We start from the raw sequence: 22,030 nt of genomic DNA, 5'->3' as shown, positions 1-22,030 counted from the left end.
AAAAAAAGACTCACTTAGGCTGAAAAAGCCATGCATCAGTGACTGCATTTTCCTTGGAAAATACAAGTCATCCATCACATTATCCTCCCCCAATAGCATCATCTGCTCTACTCTTGGTCATTGGAATTCCAATAATTCCAGAAAGAGAAATAATGATTTTTTTTCCTTGATCAATAAGAAGTTTAATAATAAAAATGATTGACAAGGAGAGTAACTTATGAGGAATAATTCATTGGCTTGCTTATGCTTTAAACTGTACTTTTAAGGGAGAGCCTGACCTCCTCTCCTCACCTGAGCCTAAAGTTAAGTAAAGTCCTGAGAGGAGCAAAGAGTCATTAGGCATATTTTCAGGTTTATTGCTTATAGCATAATTATTTAAAGAAATTAATGTTGATTTTCTTTTTATATTAAAGCCTTATGGGGGATGGATTTATATACTTTATTGTTGATCTGTGTACTATTTACTTATGAGCAAAACATGCTGGGACTTCCGATACACTTATTTGCCCCCAATGCCTGGCTCAGTGTTGGAGCTTCTCTTTGATTAGAACCAGTTTTATGGAGTGTCTCCTACAAGGGCAGAGCTCCCAAAGCTAGCATCTCATGAACTGCATCTAACCTGTAATTGGGTTTGTTTGTTCCATGGTTATTTTAGAAGTTTGTTTTTGGTACCAGGGATCGAACTTTGGACCTTGCGCTTTCGAGGCAGGCAGCGGAACCACTGAGCTAACTCCCGGCTCTATTTTAGAAGTTTTAAAAATTGATTGCCAACATTTAAAAATCAAGATTTCTCACATAAGACACCTGAATTTTTAAATTTTTCTTAGGAGCTGGAATAACTAGCAGAACCAGTCTATATTTGCACATATGGTACCTTTTGGTTGGAACTGAGCTGGGTATAGCTGCATTCCCCCCCCCCCCCCCCACAGGTTTTGTGCTCTCCATTTTAGGAGGCTTCCCCTTGACACAGACCCTTGTTCTATAGTTTTGTGCTTCTGGCACCAAATAGAATGGTGTTCACCAAACTCAGCACTGACAATTCTTGGTTATTGCCAAAAATCATTCTCCTGTCTGAGTATAAAGAGTTTTCACCACTGAATATAATTTAAAATGTGTCCTAAAGAAAGTTGAATAATTGCCTGGGGCTGGGCAAAGGGGAAGAGGGAGTAGGTAAATTAAGAGTGATTGCTAGTTGATACAAGTTTTCGGCAGGGTTGATGAGTGTGTTTAAAAATTACCTTATGGCTAGGGGCTGTACAATTCTATTAAGTACACTAAAACCCAGTTTATGGTACAAAGTGACCTCTATGATATATAAATTGTATCTCAGTAAGGGTGTTTTAAAATGTGCCTAAGACTCAGGGACCAGCCGGGAGTGGTGGTGCACTCCTGTGATCCCAGCACTTGAGAGATTGAGACAGGAGGATCACTGAGAGTGGACTACATAGTAAGACCCTGACTCCCCCTACCCCCAAAAAAGACTCAGGGACCAGCTCTGAAAGTGGAAGGTCAGGAGTGTGTGAATTTCCATAGAACAGAGAACATCACACACATCAACCCAACACCATCCCCTGACCCTTTGAAGTGGTGTGAATTAATAGATTCTAGTGCAATTGTACAAAATCAGCCTTAGACTGGAAATGAAGATCAGTGGTAGTGCACTTGCAAAGATAGGTAATTAGGCAGACTGACATATTTGGGTAGGTAGGTGGATAGATGAATAGATAAATTCAATCTTAATAAAAGTAGAGAAATAGAGTTCAGAATTGAGAATATGAGAATTACTGTAATAGTTAGGAGGACCCTGACCTCTAGTGGACAACATTATGTACTGTCAACAGAAAAATCACTGAACAGATAGATTCTCTCCCCCTACCCCCTTCAACTTGAGAAAAATAGTTCTAACCTCTCATGTTTTTTGAGTTATCATGCAGTAATTTTTTTTTTTGGCATATAGTAAGTAGGTTTTGATGTGCTTCTCAGTGAGGCTTCCAGATATAAATGTTGGGCTCCATTTTATTATTTCCTTGTTAGACCAATTAAATTGTGAATGTGCCAAGGAAACTTCTGATTTTTGACTCTTGAGGTTATACTCTCTCACTGAGGAATGGATAATTTGGTATGAAAATTCTTTGGAGGTGCTGAAGGAAATGTTTCATGTTTTAATAGCCTTTAGTAGAAAAATGACAGGATATTGGTATCAGAAGGGATCTTTCTGGTGAGGAAACTTAACGTGGAAATTGTAAATTCATTCTTAACTTTTCTTTTTTAAATTAGGCTTTCTCCTGTTTCTCAGAGGATTTATCAATTATGCAAAAGTTCGGAAGATGCCAGAAACTTTCTCAAATCTCCCCCGGACCAGAGTTCTCTTTATTTATTAAAGGTATTTTTAAAAAAGTGTTCTAGTTTCACTATAAGCATGTGATACATTGCAGACTTCCATTCAGTTTTAGAGTAAAGATACATGGTAGGGGATGTAGAGGAGGTAAGGAAGATATAGTCCCTACCTCTTTTGCAGTTTCTAGTTTGGGATAGAGAGGTCAACAAAAAGCTGTCATAAAGGAAAGTGAGAAAAACTGCTGTAGGAGGAAATGTTATTTCATGTTTTGACAATTCAAAAGAGACAGGGGTCTTAGTAGCCATCAGGGAGCTGAGATATTGTTTGATTGAAGCCAGCATCCTGAAGCCACTGCTTGCTTTTGTACCTGTTCCAGAGGACATCATTCAGAAGTAATCCTTCAGGCCTAATCAGTAATCACACAGAGCCCCCTGACTCTAGAGAGAAGAGATGATAAGCTTAGATTGCTGCCAAGCCCACCAAGGCTTCCATCTCTTAAAATTAATCATTGTGGGCCAGGGATTTAGCTCAGTGGTTCCGCTCCCTGCCTTGCAAGCGCAAGGTCCCAAGTTCAATCCCCGGTACCAAAAAAAAAAAAGTCATTGAGTCTTTCCTGGTGTCTTTTTTAAGTTCACACCCAGATAGTTTCACTCTGGTGGTAGGAAGGTTCAATCTCAAGGCAAAGAAGGGAAGAGAGGACCTTTCCCTTGTCTGTAATATGACTAGGCCCTGCCTAGGTTCTTTGATTGATACCTGCTTTTTTGCAGAGGCTGACTTCATCCTACATCAGTAGCTACCTAAAAGAAGAGGTAGGGAACTTTGAAAAAGAGTACACCAGAGAGAGCTCTCTGATAAGACCATGTAGGTCTACTTGGACTTGGCTCTTTGTTTTTAGGGCTTTTGGGAGCTGTGTGGATGAAGGAGTGGACACTTCAGCATCAGCTGAAGATCTCAGGCAAGAGTTTACAACATGCATGTAGCAGTTGTAACAAACCTTGAATAATAAGTAGAATTTCAGCTAGTGGGAATTGGATAGTGTGGGAAAGGATTTCCGAATCACTTTAGGCAGAATGAAGAGCAGAAATAGAGGCTGAGAAATATAAGGACAGCAGCTCAATTGGAGCATAACAGAGTATTGAGGATCAAGGCAGGAAAGCCAGTTGAATCAGTGTTCTTAAACGTCTTAAGTATTAAGCCCATTTGCAGTGTAACTGTTAAGTTCATAGAGCTGCACTTTAACATGGTGACATGTTGGCTCGATGCAAGGCTAAGCTCACGTGAACATCATTTTGTTCTTGTCACTGTTGAGTATCATAATTTGCTCAAGTAATCACATACTAAGAATGAGGTTCTCAGTTTTGAAGACCTGTTGTGATGCCAGTATGCATCAAAATTTATCCACCCTATTTAATTCTCTTGGTAGTGGGACAGAATTGAAAGCTTTTAAGCAACAAAATGACACCTTTAATGTAACAAAGGGTTTTTCAAGTATGATATAATCAAAATAACTACACTGACATTTTAAAGTTCTCCATGTATCAGACACTATTAAACATTTTACATATATAATTTAATGTACTTAGGTAAGTAACGCATGACCTTAGCTTGTGTTAAAGTCAGTTTCTTTAAGGAAATATGTTCTGTGTGTTTGTGATGTTTTTAAAGGGGTAAGAAATCTTACATTGGATGTTTTTAAAGGTATGGCATGTCATGAATTTGAGCTCAGTCATAGTCTGGACACATGTACATTAACCACTGGCTTAGGCCCTAAGGCCTATGGTGTATCTTTCTGTGTAGCACATCCTGACTTTATGAGGCATATCAAGTATTTGGTGCAGTTTTTGTTCAATTAAATACTGGATTCTGTAGGTGTAGTATAATGGTATCTATGAATTTCTCAGTGGTCTGAAATTACCCCTCTGTATATTCTCTTCATTCTTCATTTAGAGAGAAATTTCAGTCTTTTTAGGGAATTATGTACCTTCTTCATCTTGGGTTTATTTAACACTTAACAAATAGGTCATGAGAAAGCTTGAAATACTGTTTTTCTGTATTGTTAGTGATTTTAATGACAATGTTTTTATTTTGATTTTTTAAATCTTTTTTCAAATTTTTGAAATTTGTTTTGCTTCAAAATCTTTGAAATATTTCTTGAGTGTTCTGAATTTAAAACAAACCATCTTTAGGGTTATGCTTTGGAGCAGGCAGCCCTTAGTAAAATGCTCGGGAGCTGTTCAGGGTACTTGTTTGAACTTAAGAGCCTGGCAGAGTTTAGCAGTGTGCTTTTTTTTTGTTTTTTGTTTTTTGTTTTTTGTTTTGGTACCGGGGATCTTTGAATTCAGGCCCTTCCGCTTGCAAGGCAGGTGGCGGAACCACTGAATTAAATCCCCGGCCCAGCAGTGTGCTTTTGGAGTCATTAGAAACTTGGCCGTAGATAAATGAGTGTCCCCCATGAGAGGGCATGATAACATTCATTTGCTTCTCTGCCCAGCATTGATACCTTAGTTGGTTTGAAATCATTCCCGACATGCCCATAGGATTCAGAGTTCCAAATTAAGCATGGGAGGACTTAACAGCATTCAAGATTCTAATGGCTTCCTTACTGATTCTTAGGGAAACCTCAGAGAGAATCTGAGAAGCCATAATATCCTATGGGACTGAGTGTCCTTTGTTCAGTGAAAGGGGTAAGAACTCTCCACCCAGATCCAAATGTAGAAAGCTGTCCTTATTTAGTTCAGAGCAAATTTAGTTAAATGATCTGCAGGAAAAGCATTGTGTCAAGTGTGAAGGTTTTATTTTCTTTGAACTCCTACCTTTTCTGATGGTAGTGTTACTAATTAAAAAGCTAACTGTAGGGGCCGGGGATTTAGCTCAGTGGTTTCGCCGCCTGCTGCACAAGCGCAAGGACCCAAGTTCGATCCCCAGTACCAGAAGAAAAATAAAAAAACTTAACTGTAGGTTTATTTGTGCCAGAAAGACCAAAGGTAGGGAATTTTAAAAATAAATTTGTTAACAGAAAAAATAATATACCTTCCATGCTTTACTAAGATTTGGCATTTTAGTAGAAGAGAATCTAAGAATAATGACTTTGTTTCAGCTACCCAGATACATTACAAATACACTAATCTTAAAATGATCAGAGAACCCCCCCCCCAATCAACTAAAACAGGTGGTATAAAGTCTAAGAAGGCTGTTAAGCTTGTGTATTACTCAGGTGGAGCAGTCTGGTCCCTTTCAGAGTTGCCTTAGGCCCAAAGGGTGGGTGAGAGCATTAATTTTCTCAGTTAAATTGTTTCCCACTTCACAACAAAAGCCAGAAGGAACTGCTAAAAGTGGACACAGTGGCACCAAGTGTATGTGACTGTGAGGAAGTAGAAGAAATGAAATGTTCCTTATGTGTTGTTCACAAAGAAACATTACTTTTTTTTTTTTTCAAAGATCTTTACCTGTGGTGAATGATAAAAAAGGAAAGTATTCATACTTCTTCTTAATTACAAGTTCACTGAAAAGTACACTTTTGCTAGGTATGGTGGTACATACCTGTAATCCCAGCTACTCAGCAGCCTTAGGCAGGAAGGAGGATTGCCCTGTCTCAAAATTAAAAGGGCTTTGGTTATATTCAGTGATGCAGACCCTGGGTTCAATCTTAGTATTGCAGAAGAAAAAAAATACACCTTTATGGAATACTCTCTTCTCTGATTGATGCTGCCAGGTAAATGGAAGGTTAGCTGCAGTAACTGTTAAGGTGGTAACACTTAATTGATTACAGCTAATACTACTTGTTAGCAAATGCTAAAAGCACTTGCACATATGAAGCATAGTATTTTTAAAAAATTATTACATCCTAAATAGAAGGGAAAAGGTTTTTAAGCCCTGGCACTAATGAGTGAGGGCTGTTCATAATTAAGAAGTGATTCCTATGTTCTGGTAAGCAGTATCTTTCAGGGGTCAGATATTGTAATTTTTTTCCATGTGATGGCAAACACTTCATTTTTCCCTTTCCATAAATTTCCCCCAGTTCCCAGTACTACCTCTCTTACAAAAGGAAATTAATCTCAAGGTCAGGTTTGATTTAGAAGACGGTGTTGTAAAGTACCCAGACAGTAGAAATGGTATTTTCCTTGGACTGTGGTTTAAAAAAACAAAACAAAACACATAATGTTCAGTTGTTTTCCTCCAATTAAATGATCTGTAGGCTATTGGCTAAATGATCTGATTCTCAGTGCTATTTGTATCATTGCAAGCTCTAAAGGTTCACTGTCACTGGTACAGGGGATCCTCAGAGAAAATTTGTAGGATTCCCCAGTCCCTACGATCTGTTTGTCTTCCAGCTCATGTATCACCCAGTGTTTCTGTGACACTGCCTTTCAAACTGATCTGAATAAGCTTCCAGGTCTTACACTGCAGTGCTTCTCTAGCAGCCTTTTCCATTTGGAGTGTGGTGATAGAGACTGCTTGTGGTAACCTATCTAGGTCCTCTTAGTGGATTTTAAATGATTGTCTGGGGCAGGCTTTGATTAGAAGGAATCTGTTAAAACTGTTCATGAAATAACATGAACTAAGGAAGTGCTTCAGGTAGAACTACCTGTACTCTTCTAAACTTCAGTGTGTTGACCATTAAGTCATTCTTTCACCTACTAATCAAAATTGATAAAACAGATTACTTGGGTTTATAGTGATTCTGCCCTCATCATAAACCTTCATTTGATAGCAGTCTTCTAGTTTCCTGTTTTCTTCAGCTTGGTTTACAGTTCCTTCTAATCCTCTCTGATAGCCTATTTTTTGGGGTGGGGGGGGGAGCTTTTTGAGACAGGGGCTCACTATGTAGTTCAGGCTGGCATTGAGCCTCCCAAGTGCTGGGATTACAGGTGTGCACTACCACACCCAGCTCTGATATCTTTACATTCTGACATCTTTCTACCTCTTATGTCTCTCAATCTGAATAAATGTTGGCCTTGTGTCAATATTATTATTGATTTACTAAACGCAACTGAATTTTGAGTTTGAAAAATTGTTCAGTTTCTTAAAGAATATTTCAATTTCCTGAAGTATTTTAGTTTCTCTGCATTTTGGCAGCCTTTTAAAGATTTATGCTTTTAGGGGCTGGGCATTTAGCTCAGTGGTTCCACCACCTGCCCCAAGGCCACAAGGACCCAAGTTTGATCCCTGGTACCAAAAAAAAGATTTATGCTTGTAGTCTAAGCAGAAAAGACATAAAAGTGTTTCTTGTGGCTTTTACAGTAATCTAGAGTGATAGAAAAGTACCCTAATTGTCAATCCATGCTGGGTGCCACATATTAAAGTTATGAGTATATTTCTATCGTTTCTCTTTTAACATTACTTGTAGTTTTCTCCCAAATTTTTTCCGTAAGAATCAAAATAATTTACTGTGTCAGTCCCAAAATGCCTCACAGAAAGCCAAATTTATTGAACCATATGGACAAAGTTGGCTATGTGGCTCAGTGCAGAGAACTTTAGCTAACATGCACAGGGCTACAGTTTCAATCCCCAGCACCATTAAAAAAATAATTACTTTGAGAACATATATATTCATATATATGCCTTTCTTTAAATTGGGAATACATTAACTATTTTCAGAGAAGAATGCCCCCAAAATACTTTGGCTTTTAAAGTAAATTTATTTTTAAAAAGTATTGTGTGTGATTTTATAGTTGTTTTTTAACTTTGCTGATAGCATGACATCATTGACATCCTCGTTGGAAATCTTCCTGTGTGAGATCTGGCAGAATTGTCAGAGGAAACTGTAGCTTCAGTTGTATTAGGGAAATTACCTGTACTCTTGAATTCTGTCCCAGTTTTTAGTTATTGCTGGCAGGGTTAAATGTAGAATGAAAAATTGCTGCTTCCATTTTGTTCTCTTGCTAGAACAGAAGAAAGAATAGGAAGAAACTGCTGAACTCATACAGATTTTTAGAAACAGAATACCAGTTCTAATTCTGGAGGCCTTGGTAATGTTAAAAAGTAAAATTTTAATGTTTATTGAATACTTTGATGTCAGTATATAGTGATCTTAAAACTATGTTAAAATGCACCTCTTATGTCTCCAAACATCCTGCCTTCCTTTGTGACTACATCCTTCTCTTAGCCAAAATAACAAGCTAACTAGAGTTTCACTATTCAATATCCTTCTCTGGCAGATGTTTTCTGGCAAAGGCCTTCCTGCATTTATGAATTCCCTCTCAAGAAGCAAGAGAACACCTGCAGGAAGTGAATCAAGATGAAGAACAGAGGAGTAATCACCTGCTTTAAAAAACAAAGTACTGTTGAAAAAGATCATTTCTCTCTATTTGTTCCTAGGTGTAAAATTTTAATAGTTAATGCAGAATTCTGTAATCATTGAATCATTAGTGGTTAATGTTTGAAAACACTCTTGCAATCAAGTCTGTGATGTATTAATAATGCCTTATGTATCGTTTGTAGTCATTTTAAATAGCATGAGCCATGTCCCTGTAGTCAGTAGGGGGCAACCTTGCTTTATTCATCCTTCATCTCAGAAAAAAAAAATGAATTTGGAATTAAAGATTTTAGTGTAAGATATAAGACTGGTTATTTTAAAGAGTTTTTCTCAAAAGTTAATAACTTCTATTATGACTGCATTTCTGTTTATAATCCATATTTGCTGTTAAAATTAATCTAGAAAATTATTCAGTTGTACTGTGTGTGAACACCTGGAAGCAAAATCATAGTGTGAAATATATTTAAGTTGTAGTCAAAAAATACATTCTTAATTAGTAAATAAGCATTAATTTTTATAGTCTGTATGCAGAATTTTACAGTACCTTATTCTGTGGTGTGTATCTAAGGAATTCAGGAAGTGTTACTGTATAAATAGAAAGGACAAAGACAAATACAGCTTAATTACAAAAATGTAATTTTAGACAGTCTGTAATTTCTGACACTATAATTAGAGTCCTAAAAGATAAGGTAACTAGGAGCAAAGAAAGAATTAGCTTGGAACTTTTGAGATGATCCCTAACATACTGTACTACTTGCTTTTACAATGTGTTAACAGAAACCAATGAATTAGTAATGTAGAATGATGTGCTTTCTGCCCAAGTGGTAATACACCTTGGTTTGTATGTTAAAACTGTAAATACAACAGAACATTAATAAATGTCTCTTGTGTAGCACCTTTTACTGTAGATTAGTGTGGGGTTTTTTGTTGTTGTTTTTTGTTTGATTTGCATTTATTGATTGCTAAAACAACTAATCTAACAATCCTTCGGTAAATATTAAAAAACTGATTTGGGGTCAATTTTTTCTTTATCGCTGCATAGGAGGTTCCCTTCTTTCGTATCCTACTCCATACATTTCTAAAAATGTATGTGAACATTGGTTCTGCTAAAGATAATGGGTGAAAATAGGGAGCAACTGTAGAGACTTTTAAGTTATTCTAGAATTCCTGATTGCTTTATTCTGTAGATGCGATCTTAACTTGCAGTGTTTTCTACATTTATCCATCCCGTTTCTCAGTTGAAAATAGACAGTGGGCCCAGGCTGGTGGCGCACACCTGAAATCTTAGCACTTAGAGCCTGAAGCTGAGGATCACCATGAGTCGAGGCCAGCCTGGACTACATAGTGAGACCCTGTCTCAACCAAAAAGGAAAGTAGGAAGGAAAGAAAGAAAATGGCCTGTGGTTTGAGTCCTGTGTGTGCCCAATTGAGGCTAAAGACTCCTCACTCTAATCTTCCTGTTTGTATTACATTTACAGACCAGTGGTTCTTAAAATGTGGACCATTTGATATTTCCCCCCATATTCCACTTAAATTATATATTTAAAAAAATGCAAGGCCAGGGATTTAGCTTAGTGGTTCCACCGCCTGCCTCACAAGTGCAAGGTCCCGAGTTCGATCCCCAGTACCAAAAAAAATGCAGCAAGATAATCAAATTGCTTATACAAATGAGTGCTAGCTTGGTATCATAGCTGTAGATGTTCATTAATTTGCTGTCCATGAACTTCTGGAATCACGTGACCATCCCGAGTCAGCAGGGGGTGGTGTGTGTTTGGGTTATCGATATGGAACAGACAAAGAAGGCTGTTTGAAAGCCAAACAGGAAAATAAAAAACTTCCTGGATATTTCAGTGATCAGTTTGACTAGTTTTTTGTTGATTGTTAGAAGTAATAACGTAACGTATTCTTGTTTAAATGTTATTCATAGTAGAGAAGGCCCCCAGGAGAGGGGTCGTTGACCCTACAACCTTCATGGTAGGCCACATTCCCAGCCCTTTTTATTTTATTTTTAAATGTTGAGACAGGCTCTTGCTAAATTGCCCAGGCTGTGCTTGAACTTGTGATCCTCCTGCCTCAGTTTCCTAAGCAGCTGGGATTACAGGTGTGCACCACTGCACCTGGTAGGATGGGGTTTTATGAAAGCTTCTGAAGATTTTTCTTTAAATTTTGAATTAGATTATACCTACAATGGTTTGGAAGTTTTTGTGACTTATAATATTAAGTTCCAGAATGAAAAGATCTCTATCAATCTGAATAAATGTGGACACATAGAACAGAGACAACTATATAAATTATCTTACAGAACAAAATAGAAGGATCATAAATTCATTCAAACATTGTAAACCAGCTCTGTTGTCATTCTTTTGGCCCTTGTCCCTTATTTGGTTTTGTATAATCAGTGAACTGAAATACTTGGAATTCCTATTTGTACACATTTGGTGATCTGTGAGATCTGTCAAACATAAACCTATAATATGATATATTTTTAAAGCAGTCAAGTGGTAGTGGATACCTGTAATCCCAGCACTCAGGAGGCTGAGGCAGGAGGCTCTCCCTAAATTCAAAGCCAGCCTGAACTACATACCTCAAGGCTAGCCTGAACTACATGGCAAGAACCCTGTCTCATAAATGAATAAAAACAGTGAATGTTTTCTCTTTGTTCTTTTAAACATTCTTAAAATTAAAGTCTTGAGGTATGTAAAATTGATACTGTACATTACCTAGTGTTTGGTAGTCAGAGTAAAAATACAATGTACTGTTACTGCTCATTTTTCTTTCATTTTTCATTTTCTTTCTTTCCTTTCTTGATAGGTTCTTGTTATTGTTGAGATGGGGGTCTCACTATGTTGCTCAGCTGGTCTTGAACTCCTGGGCTCAAGTCTCCTGAGTAACTGAGACTATAGGTGTACACCACTGCATCAGAAATAGTTCATAGTTCACCTTTCCAAAAAAAGGTGGGTCTTTATAATCAATTATTTTGGAAGAAGATACAGAGGAACTTCTGTTACTTGCCTAAGGTTTTGTTCTTCCTTTTTTTTTTTTTTTTTTTTTGGTACTGGGGATTGAATTCGGGACCTTGTGCTTTTGAGGCAGGCAGCAGAACCACTGAGCTAAATCCCCGGCCCTCTTCCCTAAAGTTTTGGACTAGGGCCAGGGATTTAGCTCAGTGGTGCCACACCTGCCTTGGAAGCACAAGGTCCCGAGTTTGATCTCTGGTACTGAAAGGGAGGGGAAAAGGTTTTGGAATAAACTGGCTTGGACGCCGAGCTATGGGAGAGCTAGGGTTTACCCATGATGACAGAAGTCTCTATGTCTCTTTACTTGTCATTTAAATTGTGTTTAAAGGGTTTTATGTAGTCCCTCCCTCCCCCGAAAGCTCTAGATTGTTTTGTGTAGAAATAAAAGGCATTATTAAAGTTTACTTATTGCTGAGTGTGGTGGCACACTCCTATAATCTCAGCACTCTGGGAGGCTGAGGGAGGAGGATTGAAAGTTCAAGCCTAGCCTGAGTTTAGTAAGACTATGTCTCAAAAAAAAATTTTTTTTTTTTTGGTACCGGGGATCGAACTTGGGACCTTGCACTTGTGAGGCAGGTGCCAGAACCACTGAGCTAAATCCTCGGCCCAAAAATTTTTTTTAAATTTTTTTAAAGGACTGGAGATATAGCTCATTGTGAAGTCCTTGGGTGCAGTGTGTGTATATGTATGTGTAGGGGGGTGTTGATTGTTAAGAATTAGTAAGAAGCCAGGCATGGTGCCGCACACCTGTAATCCCAACACTCAGGAGGCTGAGGCAGTAGGATCACCAGGAGTTCAGGGTCAGCCTGAACTACATAGCAAGACCCTGTCTCAAAAAACCAAAAACAAAGAATTAGCAAGAATAAGGCTGGGGGTAGAACACTTGCCTAGCATGTGCAAAACCCAGGGTTCAGTACTCAGCACTGGGGAAAAAAAAAAGAATAAGTATCTTTACTATTTTATTTGGAGTTTAGCAGAAGAAATGATATTTTGTTTTCTTTGCAGTGCTAGAGATTGAACCTAGGGCCTTGTACATACTAGACAACTGCTTTACCACTGAGCCACATCCCAGCCCAGAAATTTTGTCTATAAACAAAATTTTTAGTGAAGTAAAAGTTTTCCCCTTCCCTCCCTCCCCGACCCCTCCCTTTCTTGTTAAAAATAAGTATATGATTTGAGCTCTGGCTCACTGTGAGTCATTAGTTGCACAAATTAAATTTCTTTCGGTCTTCACTATGATCTTAAATGAAAAATACACTTAGTTACACATTGTTTATATTTAATGGCTGAAATAACTACTGACATGGAATATCAGGGCCAACAGAAGTGACAACTCAGTTTGAGTGGTTGCTTGATGTGAGAAGGTTCTGAGGTGAGAATTAGCAAAAACAGACTGAAGCCCTGGCCTCAGCTCTAGCTCTCCCCCTCAAACACCAGTAATCAAATTTTAACTTAAAACATCCCAAAAATTGGCATAGAGCTGTACATTTATATAAATTAACAAGGATATTTTACCCAAAAAAGTCATTTGCCCCCTATTGTTTACCCACTCTGGTTCTTGGTGAAACCTTACTGGTGAGTCTGGATAAGTCATGTGCAAAATGTGGTGTGATAATTTGTAGGTACTTATTTTTCTGCTAGTTGGAAGAGTGTCTACCTTTCAGGCTTTGTGAAGATGATTTGAGGAAATGAAGAAGGTATGATGATGCAGAATATTTCCATAGATGGTTTGTGTATTTTAAAAATTTTGTTTTGCACATTCTTACGCCTAAATAGTATTTGTAGTTTATAAGGTAGATGACGTGGATTGGATGAGAGCATTATTAAGCCAATAGTAAAGTACTCTTTGTTTAACTTTGCATGTGTATAATTATACTCCTTTATACCACCCACAAAAGGTGCTCTTCAACAAGTGGCCTATGAATATTAGTTACGTGTAGGCTCTGCTAGTCAATTGGAAGACATGACAAATAAGTACACCAGGAATTTCCTAAAAGGGAGAATTAAGTTTAAATTGAGAGTAAAAGAGGTTTTCAGGAGGAAAAGGTGGTTATAGAGTGGCTTTATATCAGTCTCATTCTAAGAAGAAGCTATTTTATAGCCCAGTTCATTGTATCACCTACAACTTTACAGCCTATAGAACGAACAACCTTTATGTGAAATACATGAATGGAGAGCCCTCTTCCTGAAGCCAGTTTCCCTGTCTATAAAATCTGATATAGTCCATTTACTGCAGAACATTTTAGTCCCCTCACACATCCAATTATCCTCAGAATTTCTCACTTGTAGAATGTATATATTACTCAGGTTTTGGTGTAAATTGATACTTGTTTTTACTTAAAAATCCATTTTTTTCTTTACCAAAAAGCATTCTTTTGATTTTGAGAGTCTTAACTGTAAGTTCCTCAAGTGACAGATTATCAAATGCAAACTTAAATGCAAATCTCTTAGATCTGATGAAAATTTCTCAAATGTAGAGGATTCTTTTGCATTCGTGCAAGATTTCACCCAGGTCAGAAACAGACTGCAGATGAGTGAAATATATATCACCTAGCCTACTTTGTACCCTGTTAATCCTGCTCTAAAAGCATGTAAAGTAATTTATGGGCTAGGGATGTGCTCAGTGGTGGAAACAGGAAGCCCCAGGTTCAATCCTCCGCATGGCAAAAATGATAACAGGGCTGGAGTATAGCTCAGTGTTAGAGCACTGGCCTAACATGTGCAAGGCCTGGGTTCCATCTCCAGCACCACAAAAACATCAACAAAAAAACCCAGTCATTTATGTGGGAAATGAAATATTTCACAAACTTTTCCCATCCACAGTAGGTTTACAGATGCCAGAATTAAGGAAAATGGTAAAAAGATTAGTGCCAGAGGTCTGGGAAGAAAGCAGGATACATTGTTATTCTTCAGCTATCTTCAAGGTTTAAAAGTGGTACATACAGCCTGGGAAACAAGAAAATGGAACGGAAACCTAGAAGAAATCTCCACAGCTGGTGTTATGGTTCCCCTAAAATTCTTGTGTGTGGAAGGAGACTGGATGATGGGGACACTATATTCATCAATGCAGTTAGGAGGCAGGGTCTGGTAGGAAGTACGCCCCTGGGGGTGTGAGCTGGAAGGGTGTATTCTTGTCCCTGGCCCCTCCCTTCTATCTGTGTTTATTGGCTGCCACGGGTGGAGTATGTTTTCCCTTGCCATGCTCATCTGCCATCCTGTTTCTGCCTTGGATATTGCCAACCATGGACTGAAACTGTGAGCCAAAATAAACCTCTCCTTTAAGTTGCAAGTGTTTGGTATTTTGTCTCAGGGATGAGAAAGTGACTTAAGATAGACAGCATTCCCTGACAAACCATTATCTAAAAAAGTAGAATGCCTGCTGAAACCCAGCATGGCCCTTGTGAAATCATCCAGATGCCGAGGGAGCTGCCACTATTTTTCACCTTGCATGGTTAGGGTTTGCATTCATGTCCCCTGCCGACAACTGCTTCCCCCATGTAAGCCATTTAGTTCCTGAGCCAAGCATAGAGGATTGAAGCAACCTATTATCATAACTCGGCTTGTGTTACCCTTGTTCTACATTTGCAGAACAGCAGTGCCTGAGATGTTCCTTAAGTGGGGTTTTAGAATTTTGCCATCTGCTTCCTGATTCCACATCTTTATTTTCACAGAACATTTCACAGTTCATATTTGGCAGACACTGTGTTTAGATGTCACTATGGTCATTTTAGTATGTTGGGTTTTTTCTCTGATTACCAACATTAAGGATTTTTACATATGATTTATTTCCAGTTTATATTTTAACTGGAATTGCAGATAAATTGTAGATAGGTCTACATTTTCACCAAACCTTTTATTACTAGCATGATTTGGTACTATGTGGTTTTAGAATGTGCTATGTGTGCATGCTTTGTAGATAAAATATGTATGCTTAGTTACCAGTAGCACTGGTGGCCTAAAGAAGCAAAATTAGCCTTCCATTCTTTTCTAGGTTTGACTCTGGCTCTCAGACCCTACATCTGTGTACCCGTGGTAATGCGTGTGACAAAAAATTACTCATTGTTTTGTATTAGTCATAATATTTAATTTCTTGAGACCATATGTATGAAATAGGATCTCCATCCTGTTTGGTCTTAAGCTTTTTTGTGATTTGGCAGGTCCTAGATTTAGGTATTCAAATTAAATTTGTTTTTCCAATACCCATCCCATTGAACTGTAGATGGTCAGACATTGTTCCATCAGTAGGTCCATGGAGCTTCCAAATAAGGATAAGAATAGGTAAGCAAGCACTCATCTTTAATCTTCGCTTTCCATAAACAAGTTTACAGAACATGTATACCTATCCTTAATGAGTTAATTTTTCATTAGGATATTTTTATGACATTGATTATTACATAAGGTTAAGAATTACTTTGTTTGGAGGCTGGGGACAAAGCTCAGGTTCTGGGTTTAATCCCCAGCACATGAAAAAAAAAAAAAAACGAACAGTTTAAAAAAATTTTTGTCTTCATATAGGTCTTGGCAAGCTTCTGGCCACAATATTTTCTCTTCTTTATGACTATGGAAAGGAAAGTATATCCAGAGCAATGGGGAAAAGCCATAGAGAAATAATTTCTAAATATTTGGCTAAAAGTGATTTTGGACTCTTCCTTGGAGGTCTTTAAGAACAAGGTAGATCGTCTTCTGCTTGGAGTGTTTTAAGGAAAAAGGAGAAGGAATGGATTAGCAAGCCCCTTAAAGATCCCCCCCAAGTTGTAGAGGTTTCTATGTGGCCCATGTCGGTGACAGATGGAACAGTAAGTTCAACAGATTCCTTAATGCGGTGACCTTCTGGGAGCATTGTCCTAAGTTGTCTGCAAGAGGGCAAGAAGTATATCTAGGAGTCTGGTAAACCTAACTTGGGTGGCTTATTACCTACTGCTACTTTATTTTTAAAGATCCTGTAATCCAAAAGAGTTGTGCTGTACTCAGAATTCTTTGAAGAAATAAACCAACAGCCAGTCAACTTCGGAAACCATTTTCAAATCTTTGTGTATTCTGAAGGAATTTCAGGAATTTTGCTTTCCCCAGTGTTACCTTAAGAATCTCTCCCCAAGTGATTGTAGGTAGAGGGAGAGAAATGATGAGAAAGGGCACCAGAAGAAATGAAGCCGGACTTGCTGAGAAGCCAGGACTGATGGTGAAAGGAGCACAGTGGCATCTTTGCCCCTGCTTTAATCCTTCAGACTCCCAGGATGAGGGTGGCAGTGAGTTGATAGAACCCTCTATACAGAGACTGCATCAGTTGAAGGGTGAGGGTTTTTAAAATTCTTTATTCAGGTCAAGTTTTACAGTATATGCTTATGTCTCCAAGAAGTGTTTGGATATCCAGTTCTTGAGAAGTGGTTGAGAGGTTTTCTTTACAAAAAAAAAAGAAGGAAAAAAAAAGTCTTTGAAATTCCAAAGACTATTTCTTATGTGAAAGCATGAAGAACTGATATTCCAGACTCTCATTTAAACTTTAAAGAAACAAAACAAACTCCGAAAAACTAATGTGTTTTATGGTTGCATTTTTATACGAGTGACTCATTGCTAGACATATATTGGCCATTTTAACGTCCAGTCTGATCTTTCAGGAGGAAACATTTAAATTCTCAGTATAGACACAGTATTTGGGACTAATTATTGTGTTTGTACCATGGTGTTTATCTCAATCATGTCCACATTAGGTACTTGTTTCCAAATAATACCTGATCCATCCAAAAATGGCCTACTAAAACTTGTCATTAAAAATATATCAAGTTTAATAGCAAGCCATGGATATTTTTACTGCTTTTTATTTATTGCTGGATGTGTTTTATTAGAAGGAAAGGTAAATAAATGTGTTTTGCAGAAAATATGTAGTGTAAGCCACCAGTAGCAATCATTATTTTTTAACTAGATGGTGGAGCATTTACACACTAGGTTTATTGGTGACCTTCCCATAAAAATTTTTAGGAACCCTGGGCTAACCAGAGGTCATGAATTTATTCAAGCTGGCCCTCTAGGAAACTCCTTTGGTGACATCAGACTGCTGAAGGGAGGCCAAGAAATGTTCCCTATATCTTCAAGTGGTGGCTTTGCCTTTATCTGTGCTATTTTGTTCTCTCAAAGAATTACAGGTGAAATTCTGATTGCTACTTGCATTAGCAGTGATTAGTTCTACTTTTGAAAAACAGACTTTCTATATATCATAAATAATTGTGTTTTGACTTCTTAAATAGTTATTCAGGGCTTCCCTTTGATAAGTATTAATTTTCACTAGATGGTTAGGATATGAGTGACCTATGATGGATAATATAGTGGACACAAAGGTTTATACAAGATAGCCACAGGCTGCTGGAGGTTCTAATGTGGGGAGGCAATTGGGCAGAACATAAAGTACTTTCCTGTCCAGGAAATCTCAATGTATAATGTATGTTTCTCTGCCTTATTTGCATAGTAATAGAAGTTTTTTTTACACTTTTCAAGCCACGATTACCTGCTATTAATTTAGCTTTTGCCTAAAGAGCTTCATAAAACCCTGAACCCTGAGGGAGGGGTTATCTGGTGTGGTAGTAATCATAAGACTGGGATGCTGAGGCAAGAGGATCACAAATTGGATCAAAAGTTTTGAGCCAAGCCTGGGCAATTTAACTACTTGGTGAGACCCTGTCTCAAAAAATTGTAAAAAAAAAAAAGGGGGGGGGGTTGCTGGGAATGTAGCTCAGTGCAAAGCCCTGGGTTCAATCCCCAGTACAGAGAGAGAGAGAGAGATTTCTGCCACCTGAAGAAAGAAACCACCCAGGAAAGGGTTAGAAGAACGGAAGGAGGGCATCTCAGGCTGGAACCTGACAACCAGCTGCCAAGGGAAGATGCAGACAGGAACCTGCTAGTCATGGGCCTTACCAGCTTCCTAGCTGTGAAATCATGGGGCATTCTCTTGCCCTGTCCAAGGTTTAGTTTTCCATTTTATGTGCCAGAATATTTTCTCAATGGGACTAAGAACTAAATAGGATAATGTAGGCAAAAGTCCCTGGCACATAGAGGATAGCTTTGCAGCTCTTCAACCAGCTAAAGCATCAATCCAAGGGTAAGACAATAAAAGCCTGAACCTATAATTCAAACCCAGGGCCTTCATTTCCTCCTCAGGACCACTTAGCTTTCATAACCCCTGCCTTTCTTCATTCCTTCTTCAAGGCTGTCATTAGACCATCCTGATAAAATCAAATCATTTTCTTCCTCAATTCCTACAGTCTAGATGAGAATATGAATTATACTTTCTTTTCTGGTAATATCACTCTTATATAGTGTCCACCAAAAAAAAAATTACACACCCACACCAGGAAAAGAAGAACTTGTATAATATTTTAACGCTAAATTTATTGAGTCATCATGAGATTAATACAAGTTACCTTTGGCCTCTACAATTACAAGAGGTGCTTGAATTAGTAGACATCTATTAAAACAGCGAACTGCTGCTTGGGTAGTCTTGGCCATTGAGATTGCTGCACATGCATTTTCAATTTATTCTGTAAGGGTCGGAAGTGGAGTGGGTTTTCTGCAATATATGACATCCTCTAGAATCCCCCATACGAGAGGGATCTATTTCATCTGTTGAAAAAACATCATACTATTTTTCTTTTCTTGAAGTGTGTATACATTTTTTGGCAGTCTCTGTATTGTTCATTTGATCTTCACAGATTACTACAAAAGGGATTATTTTATGTTCTACACTACCAAGCAGCCAAAGCCTCCTTCCCCTGGCAGATTACTTTTTTAATAATCATCTCAAAACACTATAAATCAAATACACTCTGATGTGCATTTCCTTTCCTGAGTTCTATATGCTGAAGCTTCAGCCTCCTGTTTTTCTTAGCATTTGTATTACATCACAAGATTTGCCAAATATACTATCTTTGTGTGTATTAAGGTCTTCAAAGCATCCTTTGAACTTCTTATCCTTTGGTTGTTTCTTTCTGCACTTGTCTTAAATTCTCTGCTGCTTTCTCTGCCCCTCACATATCTTCTTTGCCAGTTTCTCTTAATATCTCTACGTTATTCCCAGTACTTCTTAGGTCAATCAGTTCTTTGCTTTTGTCTTATCCTACCCTAAATCCCTACACAACTTTAGATAGGACCACTTTCTCTGTGGCCACTTAGACCATTCTCTATAACTTCCTGGGCTGTCTGAACCCTGCTCTTTCTGTCTACCTTCATTATCCCACTTGGTCCTACCCAACAAGAAAACTGGATGCTGTATTTTTCTCCTGGAAGGCCTCCAAGTAGCTCTCCTGAATGCCTCTAGGTAGATGGGCCCAGCCCATGGGTCTGTGCCCCCCTCTACACCCTGCAAATCCAAGCTTGCCCAGGTGTGACTTCCCTGTTGCCTCTGTATTTAGGATCTGGGAAGTTTGCATGTATGTGGCCTTTATCACAAGATTTGCAGGCTCACCTCTATGTGCCCTCCTGTGCTTTATTTTGGCTTGGTCTTTAAACAGAAGACTTGGGGTACCCTCTGCTCACTGCTTTTCCTGAGTATATATGACCTCAAGTGACTTCCTCAGGGGCCTATGGCAACCTCCAGGGCTCTACAGAAAACTACCTGAGAGTTAGCTAGCCTCAAGTTCAGAATCTCCTGAGCTTCTGAACAATCTCACAAAACGCTACAGTTGCAAGCCTGAGCATGGTCATGCACATCTGTAATCCCAGCACTGTGGGAGGCTGAGACAGAAGATAGCAAATTTGAGCCTAGCCTGGGCAACTTAGTGACTTAGTGAAAACTTGTCTCAAACAATTTTAAAATTATTAGGCTAGGGATGTAGCTCAGTATGAAGGCCCTACATTCAGTCCCCAGTACCACAGAAAAACAAGACAAATTGATAAAAACACTTATGGTTTTGTAAGCTTTCAGTTGAAAACATCATTAACTTTTTTTTTTTCTTGGTACTGGGGCGAACTTGGGTCCTTGTGCTTGTGAGGCAGGCGACAGAACCACTGAGCTAAATCCCTGGCCCTTAATCATTAACTTTTTAAGTGTAGGGCTGGGGATTTAGCTCAGTGATTCTGCCACCTCCCTCACAAGCACAAGATCCCAAGTTCGATCCCTGGTACCCCCCCAAAAAAACAGTGTAATAAAATGTCTATATTCAAATGTGTGTTCAACCTGTATAGTTATTTGTATTCTCCTTTATAGGCCTAAGTAAAACAGTTGAGCATCTAAATAAGTTTACTCAATGGAAGTGTTTTATATATTGTGATATCAGTGAGATTTTGTTTATAGAAGGGTTCTGCAGCTGAAAAAGATTTGAAAACTACAGCCATAAGTGTGCATGACCACCCATCTCTCACTGCCTGAAACTGTTAGGCCATCATATATCTTTCCTCCCTTGATCTTACAAGGGTTTCAAAAATACCCCAATTTTACACACACACACACACACACACACACACACACAGTCCTCATTAATTCCAGTGCCTCCAAAAATCTACCCATTCCTTTGCAGTCTCAATTTTGTGAGCTTACCATTTTTCCATACTGTAGCACTGATACACTAGTAAAGTCCAGTGAGATGGGCCTCTTATTAAGCCATCCTGCTTATATCAAACAGTAAACTTTTTATAGTCCTTTTGCTGCACTGGAGATTATCTTTGTCTTTTTCTGCTTTTCAACTAGTTCTAACAAATCCTAAATGATGGTGCTTTTTAAGCCAACGTTTAATACCTTCTGCTTTGATTTTTGTTTCACTCCTAAAAAAAATGACTAGAATTTTGTAACAATTACAACAAAGGCTTCCAATACCTGTGGTCTTCTTTCATCCATAGGATGTCCAATAGAGACTCAGTTTCTCGGTTGATCTGAAATTTACATCAAAATACTTGATGCCAAAGATTAGGCTAATAGTAAATTGTAATTATTGTGCTACAAATGTTTATCAAAAATAGATGGTAATGGCTATCCTTTATTGATCATTAACCATGTGCTAAGTACCGTGCTCCATTTTTTATAGACATTATTTCGTTTAGTCACCTCCCAATCCTTTGAGATAGGTAGTACTATTGTCTTCATTTTATATTAAAAAACAGGCTCGGGGTGTTAACTGACTTGCTCCTTTCGAGTATGAACTCTGAACAGTGATGCAACATGTCTCCTGAGTGCGCACCTGCTTATGTTCCCTCTTCATTTGCTCCTTTTCTTGACCCACCTTTGTGTGTGTGTGTGTGTGTGTGTGTGTGTGTGTGTTTTGCTGGGCACTGAACCCAAGGCCTTGTGCATAGCAGGCAAGAGGTCTACACTCCTTTCTCCCCCAGGACTCCCTTTGATGAAGGTGGGAAGGGGATTCTAGACAGGGAGCACAGAGCATCCACCTTGAGATGGCCTCTTAGTCTGGCAAGTTCTCCATGAAGGGGCTTCCACTCTGC

At 38.5% G+C, this 22,030-nt stretch overlaps 1 protein-coding gene across 3 annotated transcripts in view; it reads left to right on the top strand.

Annotated features, from left to right (window-relative positions):
• Ndfip1 (Nedd4 family interacting protein 1) overlaps window positions 1–9,494 on the top strand; it is a 107,633-nt gene extending 98,139 nt beyond the window's left edge. For all 3 annotated transcript variants that reach the window (XM_004854314.3, XM_021266134.2, XM_004854313.2), the window contains 2 exons: window positions 2,278–2,383; window positions 8,497–9,494. In XM_004854314.3, coding sequence (XP_004854371.1) covers window positions 2,278–2,381 — 104 coding nt within the window. In that variant the 3' untranslated portion in view covers window positions 2,382–2,383; window positions 8,497–9,494. The remainder of the gene's footprint in view (window positions 1–2,277; window positions 2,384–8,496) is intronic.
• Window positions 9,495–22,030: the final 12,536 nt, after the last annotated feature.

This window comes from Heterocephalus glaber, unplaced genomic scaffold, assembly GCF_053883595.1.
Source record: "Heterocephalus glaber isolate CG9 unplaced genomic scaffold, H.glaber_assembly_v1.0 deba00001463, whole genome shotgun sequence".
NCBI classification, from domain to species: domain Eukaryota; kingdom Metazoa; phylum Chordata; class Mammalia; order Rodentia; family Bathyergidae; genus Heterocephalus; species Heterocephalus glaber.
The sequence above is the reverse complement of the archived record's forward strand: the minus strand, read 5'-3'. Positions and strand labels throughout refer to the sequence as shown.